At 40.9% G+C, this 16,235-nt stretch overlaps 1 protein-coding gene across 2 annotated transcripts in view; it reads left to right on the top strand.

The window, feature by feature from the left end:
* Window positions 1-16,235, top strand: part of msh3 (mutS homolog 3 (E. coli)) — a 51,519-nt gene that overhangs the window by 31,568 nt on the left and 3,716 nt on the right. Inside the window, exon 21 of one of the 2 annotated variants that reach the window (XM_069707809.1) lies at window positions 7,927-8,113. In XM_069707809.1, the coding sequence (XP_069563910.1) occupies window positions 7,927-8,113 (187 nt within the window). Of the gene's footprint in view, window positions 1-7,926; window positions 8,118-16,235 lie in introns of both variants that reach the window. The other variant, XM_069707810.1, reaches the window with a different exon arrangement.

Here is a 16,235-nt window from a genome sequence, read left to right as displayed (position 1 = left end):
GAAATCTGATTTTTCAAATGCAATCAGCAAAACACTATATTAAAATTTTTTCCAAACCTGAACGACACAATCAGATGCTCATTAGTGAGTTATTGCTTCAACTTTCTCATCTCACACAGTGCTGCTCATTACAAAACGGAGATTTTCTTTTGTAAAATAAGGTAATCAAAGTCTTCTCCCAGCAGGAAATGACAACTAATGTGATAATCTTTTTCTTTTTTTTTTTTTTTAATGGAAGGGCCTTTTAAGCCTTCGATTTGGATAGATGATGGTAGAAATGATAGGAAATGAGGGGAGAGAGCTGTTCCGGACATTGTGGTTCATGGTCAGCACCTTAAAGCCCCAACAGATTTACTTGTTTTTAAATCTGGATGGAATAACTAGTAAAAGACAAAAAAAAGTCATAGGTTTGAGTTACATTTTTGATTAGTGTGAGCTTTAGGTTATAGTAGTTAGTTGTACTTCAGTCATCGAAGGTCTTCAGAAGTAAAACAACTCAGAATTGTGCACGTGTTTGCCCGTGTGTCCCTTTGTTGTTTAGTCAGGTCTTTGATCAAGGTTGGAGGTTAATATTCTCTCTTTCTCCCAGAAACGATGCATTTCAGAGCTAATTAACGTTCACGGGGGGGGGGGGGGGAACGCACCCACACCGTATCTGCTGTCCTCCCCTCCTCTCCGTTACCTCTATCGTCCTATCTGTTTCTAATTGGACGGCTCGACCTCTCTCTATCACAGAGCGTAAGATCCTGAGGAGAATGTGTCTTGATAATAAACACTCAATCAATCCCCACCGCTGTGAAAGCATAATATACGCCCAGTGGGAATCGCTTCATCTTGTGTGTGTGTGAGAGATGTTATGTGTTTATGAGTGAGAGCTGGTGAGTTTTACTTGAGTGGAATAAGCAGACTTTGTGGGTTGTGGGTAATGAGATGGCGCGTAGGTGTCTAATAGGATATCCTGTCTGAACTGATCCAGATGATTGATTATCAATGAGGATAAAGAAAATAATCTGCAGATTGGTTTGCTGCCTCACAGAGTCTTGGTTTTACTTTGCTGCCCACTCCACTGTGCCACAGCGTTTTTACAAATATGCCATATTGTAATTTGAGCATAATTCTAAACGCGTTTGCTCTTCTACAGACTGTAGCATAGTGCGCCAGCAGTCTGTATGTGTGTGTATGTGTGTGTGTGTTTCCTGGCGTCTGTGTGTGCGCACGTATGCTGCTGCTGAGCGTGCTTTCTTTTCGGTATTAAGTCCTGAAGGTAATAGAGCATATTCTTCCATCCCTTCATGGTTGTTATGGAAACAGCAAGAGGAATCTGAATGTAAAACTGTTTTGAAAGTACCTTTAATCGACCATGCACTCCTAGCAGTGATTATACTATGTTTTACTAAAGTCTCTCACAGCCTCCCCTCCCATCAGAAAATGCAGCTTTTCTGCAAATTTTTTTCCTTTTTTTTTTTTTAGTTCCAGAAATGTGGCTGATATCCTCCGAAAACTTCAAACGGCACTGAGTATTTTGCTGCCAACCGATCTCTGTGTAACATTAACAACTAGGTGGGTGTTGTACACATGTTGAGCATGTGGAGAAATGCTGTATGCTACATCGACTCATTCGTTCCTGTAACTTTGTATAGTGCTGTAGTGTCAGAGTGCCTGTACCATATTGTAGGTTGTATTCAGAGCTGTTGGGCCTTTTCTGTGCTGCAGGACCTGGAAGTTTATATCGGACAGGATTAAACTCTGCAGAAATCTATGATTCAAGCTGCTAGGACAAATCTGGGGAGAACTCAAGGTAATTGACATCCTAATTGACACAGGCAAAGTGTTAAGGTGCTTACATTGATCCTCTTCTATCTGTATAAATAGATGTGTTGCTTAGCTTTATTTAAAAAAAAAATTATAATCTTTGTTATATATCTCCTTTGGCTTCCACAAAGTTGCTGTCAGTCTTCTGACATCCACGTAAAATTTGTTTTACCGTACACAGAGTGACAAATTAATGCGAAGTACCACCGCAAGGGACAACTGACTCAATATCTGCCAAACGACTCACTAACTAACACTATGCATGCTATGCCCAAAACAAAAGTAGAAACCACCTGTAACCTCAACAACACGGTGAGAGTGTGCAGTATCTTACTGGGGTTATTAAGTGACACCTCCCTTCACCGGTGTTTCGTCAAGTTAGGCCCGGCTTCCCAGGACTACTCCCTTCAATACTCACACCCACTCCTGCTCTACCTGTTTAACATCTAACCCAGTATGACTTGTGCCTGGATACTTTGGAACCGCTATCCTTGCTCAAAGCCACAAGATCATACCTGCTATGCACGACCACCAATGCTATTCCTTTTCTGTCAAATCCAAAGACTGCCCTGTTCAGCTGCTTCCGCCATCTCCCTCACTGCCTGCTGCAGGTTCCGTCCACAGATTCCAAACTTCCGCAATAGAGCTGCTGTTGACCACACAATGAACCTTTGACAACCTACCTCTACTGGACGCACCCTTACACCCCACCCCTCAGCTGCTAGTTCTGAGTCTTCTTTTCTGTTCCTTTCATAAGCCTCATTAATATTATCTTCCCATGGCACTGTCAGCCCCATGAACTACACTATTCGCTGGCTAACTAACCACAACACAATATCTGGCCTCTGGCTGGTACAACTTATTTCTCCTGGAATCTTAAGTTTTCCACCCAGATCTACCCGCATTTCCCAGTCCTTACCTTTTGTTTAACACACTAACAGCTTGCCTATCTGGGCCCTTCACTCCCCTGCTTTCCTCTCCCTCTCTAACAAAACTAATAGCTGCCTTACTGTTCCCACTCTTCCCTGCTCTCACTTCTATTCTCCTCTTCTCGATGGCTGCAGCCAAGCACCTAAGTACCTGGTTATGACTCCATGTGTACCTATCCTGTTGCACACTAATCTTACAAATTTACTGTCCAAAACAGAAGGAAAAAGACATCTAAAAGTAGAAGAAATCCAACATGAAATTATGTACCCGTGTTAGAAAACAACAACAAAAACAGGTAATGTTTCTCTCCTTATTTGGGCCTACGTTTATCACACAGTGGTCTTAGTTTTTCCCAGTGGATTTAAAATGTGGTTCACTCAATATATCCCACTCAGATACAATGAAGTCTAATAATGCTGAAAAGGGAGAACGTCATAGATTGGTGATACGCACTGTGTAAAGATTTAGCTTTTTCTTGGACCTTTTTAGAATGTCAGCTGTCTTCAGAGAGACTAAATTTATCCACGTCTCCTCAGTATCTGTTTCTCACAAATATGGTGATATAATGACAAAATCCCAAAGTAATGTGAAAGCAAAGAAGGCTCTATAAGTGTCAGATAAACACTTTAAATGTGTCTAAACATGTTTTTCTGAGAGATGTTAGGTGATTAGAAACGGAGTCTATTTTCAGGATCAGTGTGTTTGGCTGGAAGGAGGGACTCATTGAGGCCAGCAGGACACCCAGCTGGTGGAGTGTGGCTGTGTTTCCGCTGTACGTCCCCTCATCAGTGGACAGTTAGAGAGTGTGATCAGCCCTGTTCCTTTTAATCTGATTCTGTCCATCCTCTCTGCTGTGCAGTATAGATCTGTTGTAATTTCCCCTGAGTTTTAGGCATACATGCAGGCGCACACTATAAATTGGCTAATGTAATGCAGCAGCATGTCTGCCACACCTCTCTCCTGTATGGCATGTGGTGTAACCATGGTAACGCTTGTGTTAGAGGCTTAGTGGTTCATTCATAGGTTCCATGCTGAAGGTTAGTCAGGACAGGAAAAGACAGATTTAGAGGCGAGAAACGCTGATTGGCAGAGCGATGTGGCATCTGTGATCCAGCTGGAGTCGAGTTTGTATCAGATGAGTCAATGCTGTCTGTCAGTCTGTATCGGAGCATTGGAGGAGCTCTAAAACTGGCTTTGAGGCTGGTGAAGATTTCAACATGTTGTCATTATATCACTAATCTGTAAATATCTATTGACTCGAGCGATCCTGTTTTTTGATTTTCTGTCACTAGTCTTAAATTCCTGTAACGTCATTAACCGTAATTTTACTTGAATGAGTTTGTCAATATATTGATTACCTGCATTTTAGACCGTCTACTAAATGAATGTAATGTGTAGGTCTCTGTAGTCTTATCTTAAATCTTTCTTACTGGTCACCTGTTAATGAGAAGGTGTGCGTGCGTGAAACTTCATTATCATAACGAACACATTTAAGATGGCCTTACTAGGCTTCCTGTTTCCCTGTGATTGTGCCAACGTTGGGATGTGACATTCACTGATATTGGAGTGTTATTACAGTCTATAGTCAGTTTTTTTTTTTTGGGGGCAGCTGCGTGTCAGGTGCACTAATTGCAGGGTTGGTGATTTGATCCCCGGCTCCTCCTCCACATGACAAACTGCCCATGGGCAAAACATTGAACCCCAAGTTGCTCCCAACAGGCAGACCATAGCCTTGTAATGGGTGGAAGAGAGGTGATATTGTAAAGCTGCCCATTTACCATTTACATTAGATCTGTATGAACCCACTGAGCTGTTAGTGTGAGTCAATAAAAAAAAAAAAGCCTCTCAGTTAATAGGGAAGCAATGATAATGATTATTTTGTTTAGTTTACGCCAAATCAGGACTCATTGAAAGGTTTGCACCATTCATGAATTTTGGTCATATTTCCCAGAAAATTATTATGGTGGACAATGAAGTGTAAAAAAATAAAATTGGTACATGCCAAAAATCCTCTTAAATCACTTGTGTGAGCGCTTCTAGCATGATGATGATTGTATTCAATGTTTGGCCAACAGTTTGTGGATACTCTGATTCATATACTCATCTATCTTACATTATTTAATTCTTTCAATGCAATTAGGTCAATTGTTTTAAACATTAGTGCATGTCTAATTTGGGTTGTGGAATGCTGTCTCCTGTTTCAACATGACTGTGCCCCTGTGCATGAGTTTAAAGAACTTCACAACCTGCATAAAGCCTCAACCCCCTAAACAACACCTTTTGAAAGAACTGGGATTTGAGCTGTACGCCAAATCAAACCACCCAGGATCAATGACTGACCTCACTTAATGCTTCTGATGCTGAGTGGGAGCAACCCGCTGCAGTCAGGTTTCTGAATTGTGCGTAAATCTCATACCATATATATGACTTTGGAAAGTGATGGTCGGTAATGAAGCAGTGTAAAGTTTAAATGTCAAAATACTTTTGGCCATACAGTGTAGACCGCCCGTTCAGTGTGTTTTTGTTTTAAAACATGAAACAACTGGAGTTAGAAGGCGTAAGAATAAATAACAGAATGTTTCCCTGCCTGTTAGGAAATGTGAGGATTGTTGAATGTTTATAATTAGCTGCTCTCCCTATCTGTAATGCTTTAGGCTGACAAATTGTGAATTTTAATAATTACAAAATATAACTAGGGGAAATTTCACAAATTGCTGGATGTTAAACTCATTTAACCTGAAATGATGCCAGAAAATACATTTATTGTCTACAGCGAGAAATCTTGAGTCGAGTGTAATATGTGTAAGGCACATACAGAGTGGTTAAAATGAGATTAAAGGATCCGTTTAAATCCTTTACACCATCAGCCACGCTCTTTATCTTCTGTTCAGCTTTAAAACAAAAGGAACCTCTGGCTGTTGCTGTCTTTCTTCACACTCCTCCTTTTCACTGTCACTCTCTTTCTTCACACTCCTCCTTTTCACTGTCACTCTCTTTTTCTTTTTTTGGTGCATAACTTTCTCCTGGAAGAAGACTGTGTAGGAGCAGGTTCACTCGGAGTAAAATGGCATTGTCTTTGTTTGTCTGTTTGTGGGTGGTTCTGGGATTTCTGGAAGAACAACAGCAGTTTGTGGATCATCTCCGCGGCTCCATATTTTTTTTAATTTTTTTTTTTTAAAACAGATGAATTGTTATAGTCCAATGAACAATTATGCCACCATGTTTTATTTTGTTTCTTATATTTCTTTACAAATAAGCGCTTTAGTATGAAATGTTTTTTGTTCCTTGACATGAAAATATGTTTAAGCAGGCTACATAGCTTACATAGCAGTATTGAAATGAATCTTATTGCTTACAACTTGCTTTCACATGTGAATGAGTCACTCTGCATTCAGTGTGTGTTTATGAAAATGTTTTTTGAAATCTAAAAGAAGTTTTTGTTGAACATTCACAATAATTGTACCAAGAACCAGAGTGAATATGTAATTTTTTCATGATAAATGAACTCAGAAATACAATAACGGAGTGTTGCCATAGTTCAGGCAGGCATGGAGTCAGTCACGAGCCCCTTTCCTGTCCAATCATTCAGACTCCAGTCCATCCCCAGCCTCCACATCGCTCTACAACGACCCGCTACGGACCCGCTGCCAATCCCCCCCCCACATCACACAAATTTTTCCTCTGTTCATATTGTGTGCATTCATTCAAATGTTGTGGCCCCTTAGGCTCTACTGAGGGTTTACTGATCTCAGGAATATTCGGTGTCATGCTTGCTCAGATTGTTGCAGAGCATCACTTGTGCAGAGTCACTGCTAAACAAAATGAATGCCTTAGTTTAACAAATGGTTAAATCTGATAGTGTCCTGACTGAAATGCAGATGAGGAATTGATAAGAACCTGAGATATTGTATTTTTTTTTATGGGATTGTATGCTGACAAATGCAGATTACCCAAACATTAAACGTATATTGGTCCGACACAATAAATGTACTGTACTGATGAGCCTTAATGTTCTTTTTGCTCAGCGGTGGTTTTTGTCTTGGAACTCTGCCATGCAGGCCATTTTTGCCCAGTCTCTTTCTTATGGTGGAGTCATGAACACTGACCTTAACTGAGGCAAGTGAGGCCTGCAGTTCTTTGGATGTTGTTGTGGGGTCTTTTGTGACCTCTCGGATGAGTCGTCGCTGCGCTCTTGGGGTAATTTTGGTCAGCCGGCCACTCCTGGGAAGGTTCACCACTGTTCCATGTTTTCTCCATTTGTGGATAATGGTTCTCACTGTGGTTCGCTGGAGTCCCAAAACTTTAGAAATGGCTTTATAACCTTTTCCAGACTGATAGATCTCAATTACTTTCTTTCTCATTTGTTCCTGAATTTCTTTGGATCTTGGCATAATGTCTAGCTTTTGAGGATCTTTTGGTCTACTTCACTTTGTAAGGCAGGTCCTATTTAAGTGATTTCTTGATTGAGAAGAGGTGTGTCAGTAATCAGGCCTGGGTGTGGCTAGAGAAATTGAACTCAGGTGTGATAAACCACAGTTAAGTTATGTTTTAACAGGAGCAGGCAAACACTTTTTCACACAGGGCCATGTGGGTTTGGATTTTTTTTCCCCCTTAATAATAAAAACCTTCATTTAAAAACGGCATTTTGTGTTTACTTGTTATCTTTGACTAATATTTAAATTTGTTTGATGATCTGAAACATTTAAGTGTGACAGACATGCAAAAAATTGGAAATCAGGAAGGGGGCAAACACTTTTTCACACCACTGTATGTAAGAGACAAACAGTGTTTTATTTAATTTTAATGAACCTATATCCATCTGTTAGTCGTCCTCGAGTCAGAACAATATATTGTGCCAAATTAATCACACAGTGGGTGTGATGTCACCACATAGTTGCTATCCCTAAAGGCAGAGGAAAAACGGAGATTGCACTGTTATTGCAGAGTAACGATGAAAGGCTTAAGGTTGATTTTGGTGCTGTCAACAGTCAAATGAGTCCCTGGCACTACCAACATGTCGTCTGCCAGGTCTCACAGCAGGAGTTTATGACCCTCTGATTACCTGAACTGACACAGTGAGCATCTCCAAAGACTAAAATATTGTTAGTCTGATCTCAACAGAACTGTCTCCGACTTACCATTGACCTCTGACCTCTCTTTTTTCTTTCTCTGATTGGTTATCAGGATGGGGGCTTCAGACAACATCTACAAAGGTCGCAGTACGTTCATGGAAGAGCTGACAGAGGCGTCGGAGATCATTTCCCGAGTGACAGAACGCTCGTTGGTCATCCTTGATGAACTGGGACGGGGCACAAGCACCCATGATGGGATCGCCATTGCCTATGCCACCCTGGAATACTTCATCAGAGATGTATGTAAGTGTGTGTTTGTGGATGGAAACTGTGAACTAATGAGAATAAGACAGATTTGAATATTAATGAGAGAAAGAAAAAGATTTGAGAAATGAGAAGGAAAGCACCGATAGGACATGTGGGGCAAGTAAAAGTATGGGTACTGTCTAACACACACACCAATTCCTCTTGTTCATAAATGCACAAGCATTGTGGGATCTTGACACCAGCCCACTTAATCATCAAGGTAATAGCCTTCCATAAAGAGGTGTGTGTTTTTGCATCCATGCATGTACTCGTGGGCTCTGCAGACTTCCGCGGTCGTTTGTTTTGCAGTGAGACGAGCCACCAGAGAGATCTCAGCAGCAGAGCAGCTCTTGAAACCCGAGCAGAATTGTGGAGAGGGTAGATCTATAATGTTAATATCTAGATAGAGAGCAGGATGCAAAGGAAAAGGAGAGAAAATAGAGTGACACCTAGATAAATAGTATGTTGTCCTGCAGCAGGCCTCATTCTACCCTGAATGAAACACCCATATAAACAATGTGGTGACAGGCTGTCCAATGTCTACGTTACAAGAAATCATGGGTCTAAATGCGCTATCACAATTTCTTAACAACATGTTTCCTGCTCCTTCTTGTCAGCATTCATGAAAATAATGTGTACGGAAAGGTCCAGTTTTAGACAACAGGAGATGAAGCTGGAGATATGGGGGGCATTTTAGCTCGGACTACATTGAATCCGTATTAGTGTGTGTGGTGTGTGGTGTGTGTGGTGTGTATCACATTTTGGCAGAACAGAATGAAAAGGGGGGATGTCATCAATGCCACACTTGAAAATCATTGTTTCCCTGTGCAAAACCTGTAATATTTGTATTTACCCATTTGTGGTGAATGAATTGATTAATACTCTAAGCAGAGGAAATTCATAATTGCTGTTTGACATGGGTTGCCTGCTTGAGGTTGTGACTTCAGTTAGGACAAACAGCTTTTAATTTTCTCAGCTGTTTCCATTCAGAATATTTCTCACTATATAAGAAATTAGGCTTCCTTTGTTCTTGTTACTGTTTTTCTGATTAACCTATCAAACAGTATCTTTACATTTGGGTTTGGAGTTGCACCTCTGATATTTGATATCATGTCAACTGTTTTGCTTGCAACTCATTTGTCTGAATTGTCAAAACAGGTCATGGGTCATGGGTCATGGAAAAGCCGGGACCAACTGAGCGTTGCTTGTGGGTTTTCCCGAGAATGTTGTCAAAGGTTGGCTGAATTTCTTTCCCAGTGCACCTCCGGTGCTGCATAACAATGGCTTGCTGTATTAACTTTGAGCAAGGACATTTGTGTCCGAAAGGATTCCTGGTTAACATGAATTTGTATAGTGATACAAAGTCATCATATTTCCAGGTTGGCCTTTGATTGAACTCATGATTGAACTTTACCACCCTTTACTGGATCTTATGATGTACAGGATTTAGTAGGCCAAATCGGGCTTATGCTTTTTCTGTAATCCTGCTGACAAACCACAGACTGTTTGTAAAAAATGGACGTAGCCTCCGTGGTGTCACTCATAGATTTCCTGAAGAGCAGTTTTAGAACTGAGTTCTTTGCCATCTTGGCAGTGTCTGACTTCGTCTAACTAATCCAAAAATGGGCAAAAAGGTGGTGCATGAGTGGAACTGAGGTGGGACGAATGATGCCTGATTGCTGAGTCTCTGACTGTATGGCTCTGGTTGACAGTCTGTGGTTGAAATCTGCAGGCAGCTCGCCAAATGTGATGGCACCCACCTTTCATTCAAAGCAGCATCGCCCTTAATTATGCTTAACTTTAAAGCTTTATACAGTTTAAACGAGTGAGTTATTACAACTTTTTTAGTTACACCAACTATAGAGTCTGTTTTTGAGCCTGGCTGTGAACATGTTTATTTCTGCTGTAAAGTTTAGCCTTTTAACATGGGAGTCTATGGGAATTGACTCACTTTTGGAACTGGCCTCAGGTGGCCATTAAAGTAACTGCAGTTTTTGGCATTTGTGCATTGGCTTCATTTTTCAGGCCAGGAGGTTGCTGCAAACAGAAAAAGGAGCAAACAAACGGCACCAAAAACTCTCTCTGAGGGAGGAAACAACAAGAAACTAACACAATTACAACATGAGCGGTACAGAGCTCCTGTTTTCTTAACAGTTAGTCGGTATGTGTCTGTGCAGCCTGGAGGGCACTAATACCAATCTATGGGGAGAAATGATTTATCAACTCAGATGGTGTATATTGACCTCAGGAAACACATACTTATTCTCATACTTGAGGCGCTTTTGGGGCTGTTATATGTGTGTTGCACAACACCAGATGTTTAGCTTACACTTACTGGACTACACAAACCACAGATTCTGAATTTGGGCCTCCATGCACAGGTCCCCCTTCAGTCCATAGAGACGGATATCATTGACAGGTTTCTGGAGTTTTACTCTAGTGCTGCCACGTGGGTAATCAAAGCTTAAAAGCTGGATCTAATTTATGAGAGCTGATATTTTGGTATTGGATTATATTTTCAGTTTTCCAAGACCTTAGTCCAAATGCTCCAAATTGCCTTGAATTAACCCTTCTCAAATATAGGTGAATAAACATTTATCTTTGAAAAACTCAGTTTTCATGTTTTGCCAGTTCCACATGAAACTTTGGACAGAATCTCCGGGTTATGTAATTCTGCTGGAAAACGTAGTATGAAAATGTGTAAGTAGCAGCTAATGCAGCATGGAGCTGCTCTTGGCAGGAGGAGGAAGCTCTCTGACTACCTGTTGTATAACTGCATTGATTTGTTAGAAAAGCCTGCTATTACAGGAAAGCCAAACAAAAGGGCACAAAAGAAGTTATGCTTTACAGTGAAAGGCCTCTTCAGTACAGGCAGACATGCAGAGTCTTTCACTCCTCTACCTCCTCCTTGTTCGCCATTCTCCCTCCTCCTCACCAGACTCAACTGTGTACGTCAAAAGTCAGACTACTCCTCCTTTGACTCGGTTGTTATAGTAACACACCTTTTCCTGTCCCCAACACTCACCTGAGAGGTAGTTAAGAATGTAGATGGGTTTCATAACACCACTCAATAATGGAGACAGCCTTGACGCAGAAGGAGAAAAAGAAACAGGGAGTCAGAGGAGAGAGGATCACTAAAACTAGAAGTTGCCTCTGCTAGGAGTTTCAGGGTTTTGTGGCATGAGGTTGGTTCAGTACATGTTTATGTAATTTAACTCCTTTCTGGCTGTAGTGTGTGAAGTACTTTGTGTTGTCTTGTTCTTTAGCTCTTATTTCCTCTCAGGCTTCCTGGGACTCTCACTTTTATTCACACTTACAGCAGGTCCTGCCATTAGCTTCACACTAAGCTTCACATCGCTCTCTACTCGTACTATTACTCAGGCGGGCTTGTGACTGCTCTAACATTGTAATTCTACACTGTAATAGCAGAGGGAATCAGGCTCAGCTTTACACTTGGACTCACAGGAGAACTAGAACTCACAAAAGCTCACTTTTGGCTGCACACTAATGGGTAGATTTTCAGTGCAATGTCTCGCTCCATGTGGGCGTAAATGGTCTGATGTGCTCATGCTGATGCACAAAGCTCCTACAAAGACCCACATGTGCTCCACAGCACTCTGCACTGCTCTGTGCCTGCACTCTACTCATACACGTAGATAAGATGCTGGTCTGTTTCTCTCTCAGCTCACTGTGATTGCATTACTTCCTAGATTTCTTTGTTTCTTGTTTCTTTGTTGTTTAGAGGAGCACATCCCAGCATGTGGGTTAAGACTCCAGAACAGGATCTCAGGATATAAATCTGAAGAGCAACAGTAATTTAAGTAAGAGTTAATAGATAATCAGGATTGTTTGCAATTAATTTTCTGTCTGTCAATCAATTTATTAACTGCTTATCAACAGGTTTATGACTCTGTTGATGCTGGTACGTCGGAGTCTGTTCTGCTTTAAAAAGACATTCTCTGAATGTGGGCATGTACAGGAACACAGCTTACATGACTTCTTTTTAAAACTCACCTACTTACAGTGAGGACTGTGTGGCTGGTGTTACTGAACAAGTGTAAGAACCAGATAAATAGAAAGTCTTAATGACAAGAACATAAGGCCACTGTTGCAAAATCAAAGCCCTTTAAGCCTATTTAGAATTTCTCTCATTCGGCTTGCTAAAATTAACGATTGAGGAGTCCAAATATGACTGAAACATGCAAACGTTCGCGCTATGCTGACGTGACGTCACCCTACAAGGCTTAAGCTCGGGCATTATTTTGAAAGTGTTTAAATGCTTAATAACTACTTTTAACATCATTGTAATGTGATGTGTACATATAATAACTGTGGTCTGTGATCAAATCAAATGAAATGACAATTTGTTGGTCTCGGGCCAGTTGGAGTGAAATTGTCAGGCACTTCAGCAGGGCTGTTGCGTACCAACCGGGTGAATCCTTGCGTACCACCAGGTGAATCCTTGCGTGCCATCAGTGATACACGAGCCACAGTTTGAAAATCACTGACTTCAAGGAAAGTTCACCACCTACATACCTTTCACTGCCTGTGGCTCAAATAATTTAAGGCGATGAGAGAATAACACAGACTCGCACACACATGTTGTAATCCACACACAAAGCACCTCAGTGAGAGTCTTGTAGTTGTGAGGTGAGAACACAAAGGGTGATGAGTTAGAATTGGATTTGTGTCTAATTGGATGAAAAGGAGTAACAAGACAGAGACAGCAATAGTGGTGTTGACACCCCTAGCCTTTTTCTCAGGATCAGATTACTGAGTGGAGTGCACATGCTCTCGTCTTTGACACCATATCATTATAAAACAGCTGGCAGGAGTGGTGAGGCTCTACAGGTGTACAGAGTCACACACCAATTTGGAGCTCAGACTCAGAGACATGTTATAGTAGGAGAGGAGGTGGACAAGGGGACACCTCATGTTTGACCGCTCGAAACATTCCTCTATCTGTTTATAAACACACAGCAGATTTTAATTTACAAAAGTAGTGGATATTTATGGATGTGTTTTTCCTGTGTCTATCGCAAAATCAGAGATATGCCCCCCCACAGGCACAACGACCCACAGTTCCGTTTTAAAGTTAAGCGACCTCTAGTGGTCGTGTAAATGATTTCAACCTGGTGTCCCGAAGAAGTGACGCAGCTCAGATGACGTCTACAATGTGATTTTCTTCTTGTAAGGAAGCGACAGGTTTAGAGTACTTAGGTGACTGCTGTTTGCTTGCATATTTGCAAAACTGCATTTACTGTTGCCATGACGACAAAGGTTGCATAACTTTAGGGCAGTCTTAAACCTAACCAGGGGCTCTAATTTAGAAAACAATTTAGTGGATCCTATTTGTGGGTAGGAACAAACAACCTATAGAGTTGCATGGAGTTGGAGAACTTGTTGGGATCCTCAGTGGTGTTTCTTATCACTTAATTTAATTTTTAATCTGCGCTTGTCAACATTTTTTAAATTAACAATGGATGAAGTGCTGAGGTGTTGCACAAACTGGCAGAGAAATACAAATCCCTAAATTTTGACACAGGATTTATTGTCTTTCATCTCTTTGTTTTGTTTTTTAGGCCTGCTAATTTACTCTTTTGATTTATTTCCAGTGCTGTCATCAGCACTGAGGCTGTAAGCAGACGTGACAAAAAAGCTCAAAAATGTATATCCAGCATCAAACAGCAGACACAGTTAGCAGCTAGCTGGTGAACAGAGTGGAGCATTTAGCTGCTAATGAGCCAAATTTATCATTCAAGAGTTGGTGGGGTTCAAAACAGATGTAAGACCAGGGTGATAATTGGGTTGTATCTGCTTGATGTGTAAATAAGCAACTGTATGCTAACACGTTCACCTCAACAACTTTAAAAGGTGATTTTGCATCAGTTTTTTTCAGCTTGTTCTACTGCCACCAAGAAGTACAAAAACGATCAGGCTTAGCTATTGTTAAATCAAATGATAAATTTAGTTCAGGGAAGGTCAAAGGCAATAAGAAATGCTGAGTTTCAGTTTCCAGAACATCAAGGAGTGACTTTTAACTGCTTATTCAGGCAAACCAACTTTATAAATACAGATGTATTTAGCTATATACCTGAGCAGGTAATTGTTTGGATTTTTACTTGATAATAACTTACACTATTATTCGATCATTGAAACTCTCCCTTGATGAATCTTGGTTATTAGCTAATTGATTAATTGACTAATCATTTCAACACTAATGTCATCAGATTGTTGTTCTGTACAGCAAAGCTCACAGTGCACCCTGCGGTGGTCTGGTAATGAGCTGCCATTTGCACCTAATCGAATCATTATTCGCTCTGCAGCCTTTTTGTCATGCTCAGTTTGTTTTTACCTTTCAGTGCAGGTGGATACAGAGCTGGGCGATATGCAAGAAATATCGTGATGCTTTTAAACAAATATGTCGATATTGAAATTGCAACAATATCGTAGGGATTACTATTGGTGCATTTACAAAATATTTACACAGTGATATTTTGGATAATCCTCAGTAATGTTAATTTAATGACTCACTTGCTAAAGGCAAATAATAAAACAGCTAGAACAGTTGCATAAATTCATAAAGTTACATCGCTTTGCTGTATTTCAGATATTAATGTATCATCGATATATTGCCCTCGTTGGACAGGAATAGTAATTTGTGTGTGTGTGTGTGTGTGTGTGTGTGTGTGTGTGTGTGTGTGTGTGTGTGTGTGTGTGTGTGTGTGTGTGTGTGTGTGTGTGTGTGTGTGTGTGTGTGTGTGTGTGTGTGTGATCACAGTTTTTTTTCATGCGTCTCAGTGGGTTCAGGTCTGTGTGTCTTTGTTTGAAACATGTTGGAGTGACCCTGCACGTCTCCATTCAGACAAAAGTATTACTAGTGACGCCTGACCTTTCTTAGACCGAGCGGTTCGCAGGCCGGTCTCGGAGCCAGCCGGGAGTCCTGCAGCCACCTGTCTGCTGTGATGATGTAAGACTCAGGCTCGCTCCTCACTGAGAGCTCATACATGATTTATTTGCATTACTGTCATCATTGGACTTAATTATTATGACTACAAGCATTTTGGGAGATTTTTAATCCTGCAGTAATTGAGTTCGACCAGTTTGTCACATTGTGGTCTCAGTATTTTTGCACTCCCTTCTCCATTTACATGATTGGTTTGTTAAAGTAAGCAGGGAAAGGAAATGCATTTGCTTTAGTGAGTAGCTCTCCGCAGCTGTCTTGAAAGAGCAGCACTAAGAGGTAAACTGTTTTTGCATGTATTTGACAGAGAGGCTGAGTGCACCACTTGCTTTTTGTGATTTTCATGTCTTAACCTTCAATAATGAAGCCTTCGGGTGGCCGCGAGGCCTGACCGAGATTAAAGAATAGCAGGATGATGTCAAGTTCCTTCGCTGTGTTCAGTCTCTCTCCAGACCCTGAAAAGCTGAGTTCGGTCTTTACAGACCTTGTCACATTGTGGTCTCACAGGTGATTGACTGCAGAAAGCCTTAAGACAAAGAGTAAACAAAACAAGTAAAAAGACTGATGGGGGAAAAATTGACACAATAGTTTGTATATTTTTGTTTATACCGGTAGTCATATTTTCAAAGCATGTTTTTGTGTATTGACTTAGCACACTGCAGGGTACAGAGGGAGTTAAGTAACACTGGGCCAAAGCACAGTTTATATCGATGTTCTGTTCTTTGTTTCTCAGCTATCACTTTTTCTTAGTTGTGGTAACAGAGTCAGCATTACATAATACAACATTTGTTATGTTACCTACCATTTGGTATACTGTATTTACTACTTTATCACTCTTTGTCCTTTTCTTCCAGTTTTTCTTTTGTCCTATTTTGTCTGATGAGAAGTTAAGCATAGTAAACAAATTGAAAGTGACTGGATAAATATTCATAGATGTCAAGAGAGAAGGAAAAGCATTTGGTACGTTCCCAATGTTTACTTGGCACATGGATCATATAGCTGCACTGAGCGTAAAGATACAATTACGTGCAGCATACAGGGTTATAAAATGTCCTTTATATTTAAAGACCTGTTAATGTTGGCAGTGCAGTGGTTAGCACTGTCGCCTCACAGCAAGAAGCGTCTGGGTTTGAACCTGTCTATGTGCAGCT

Source organism: Brachyistius frenatus, unplaced genomic scaffold, assembly GCF_029030835.1.
Source record: "Brachyistius frenatus isolate BFR_SWC_R1_liver_20210118 unplaced genomic scaffold, ASM2903083v1 Contig_72, whole genome shotgun sequence".
Lineage (NCBI taxonomy): Eukaryota > Metazoa > Chordata > Actinopteri > Embiotocidae > Brachyistius > Brachyistius frenatus.
Note: the sequence above shows the minus strand (reverse complement) of the source record. Positions and strands in the feature narration are given on the sequence as shown.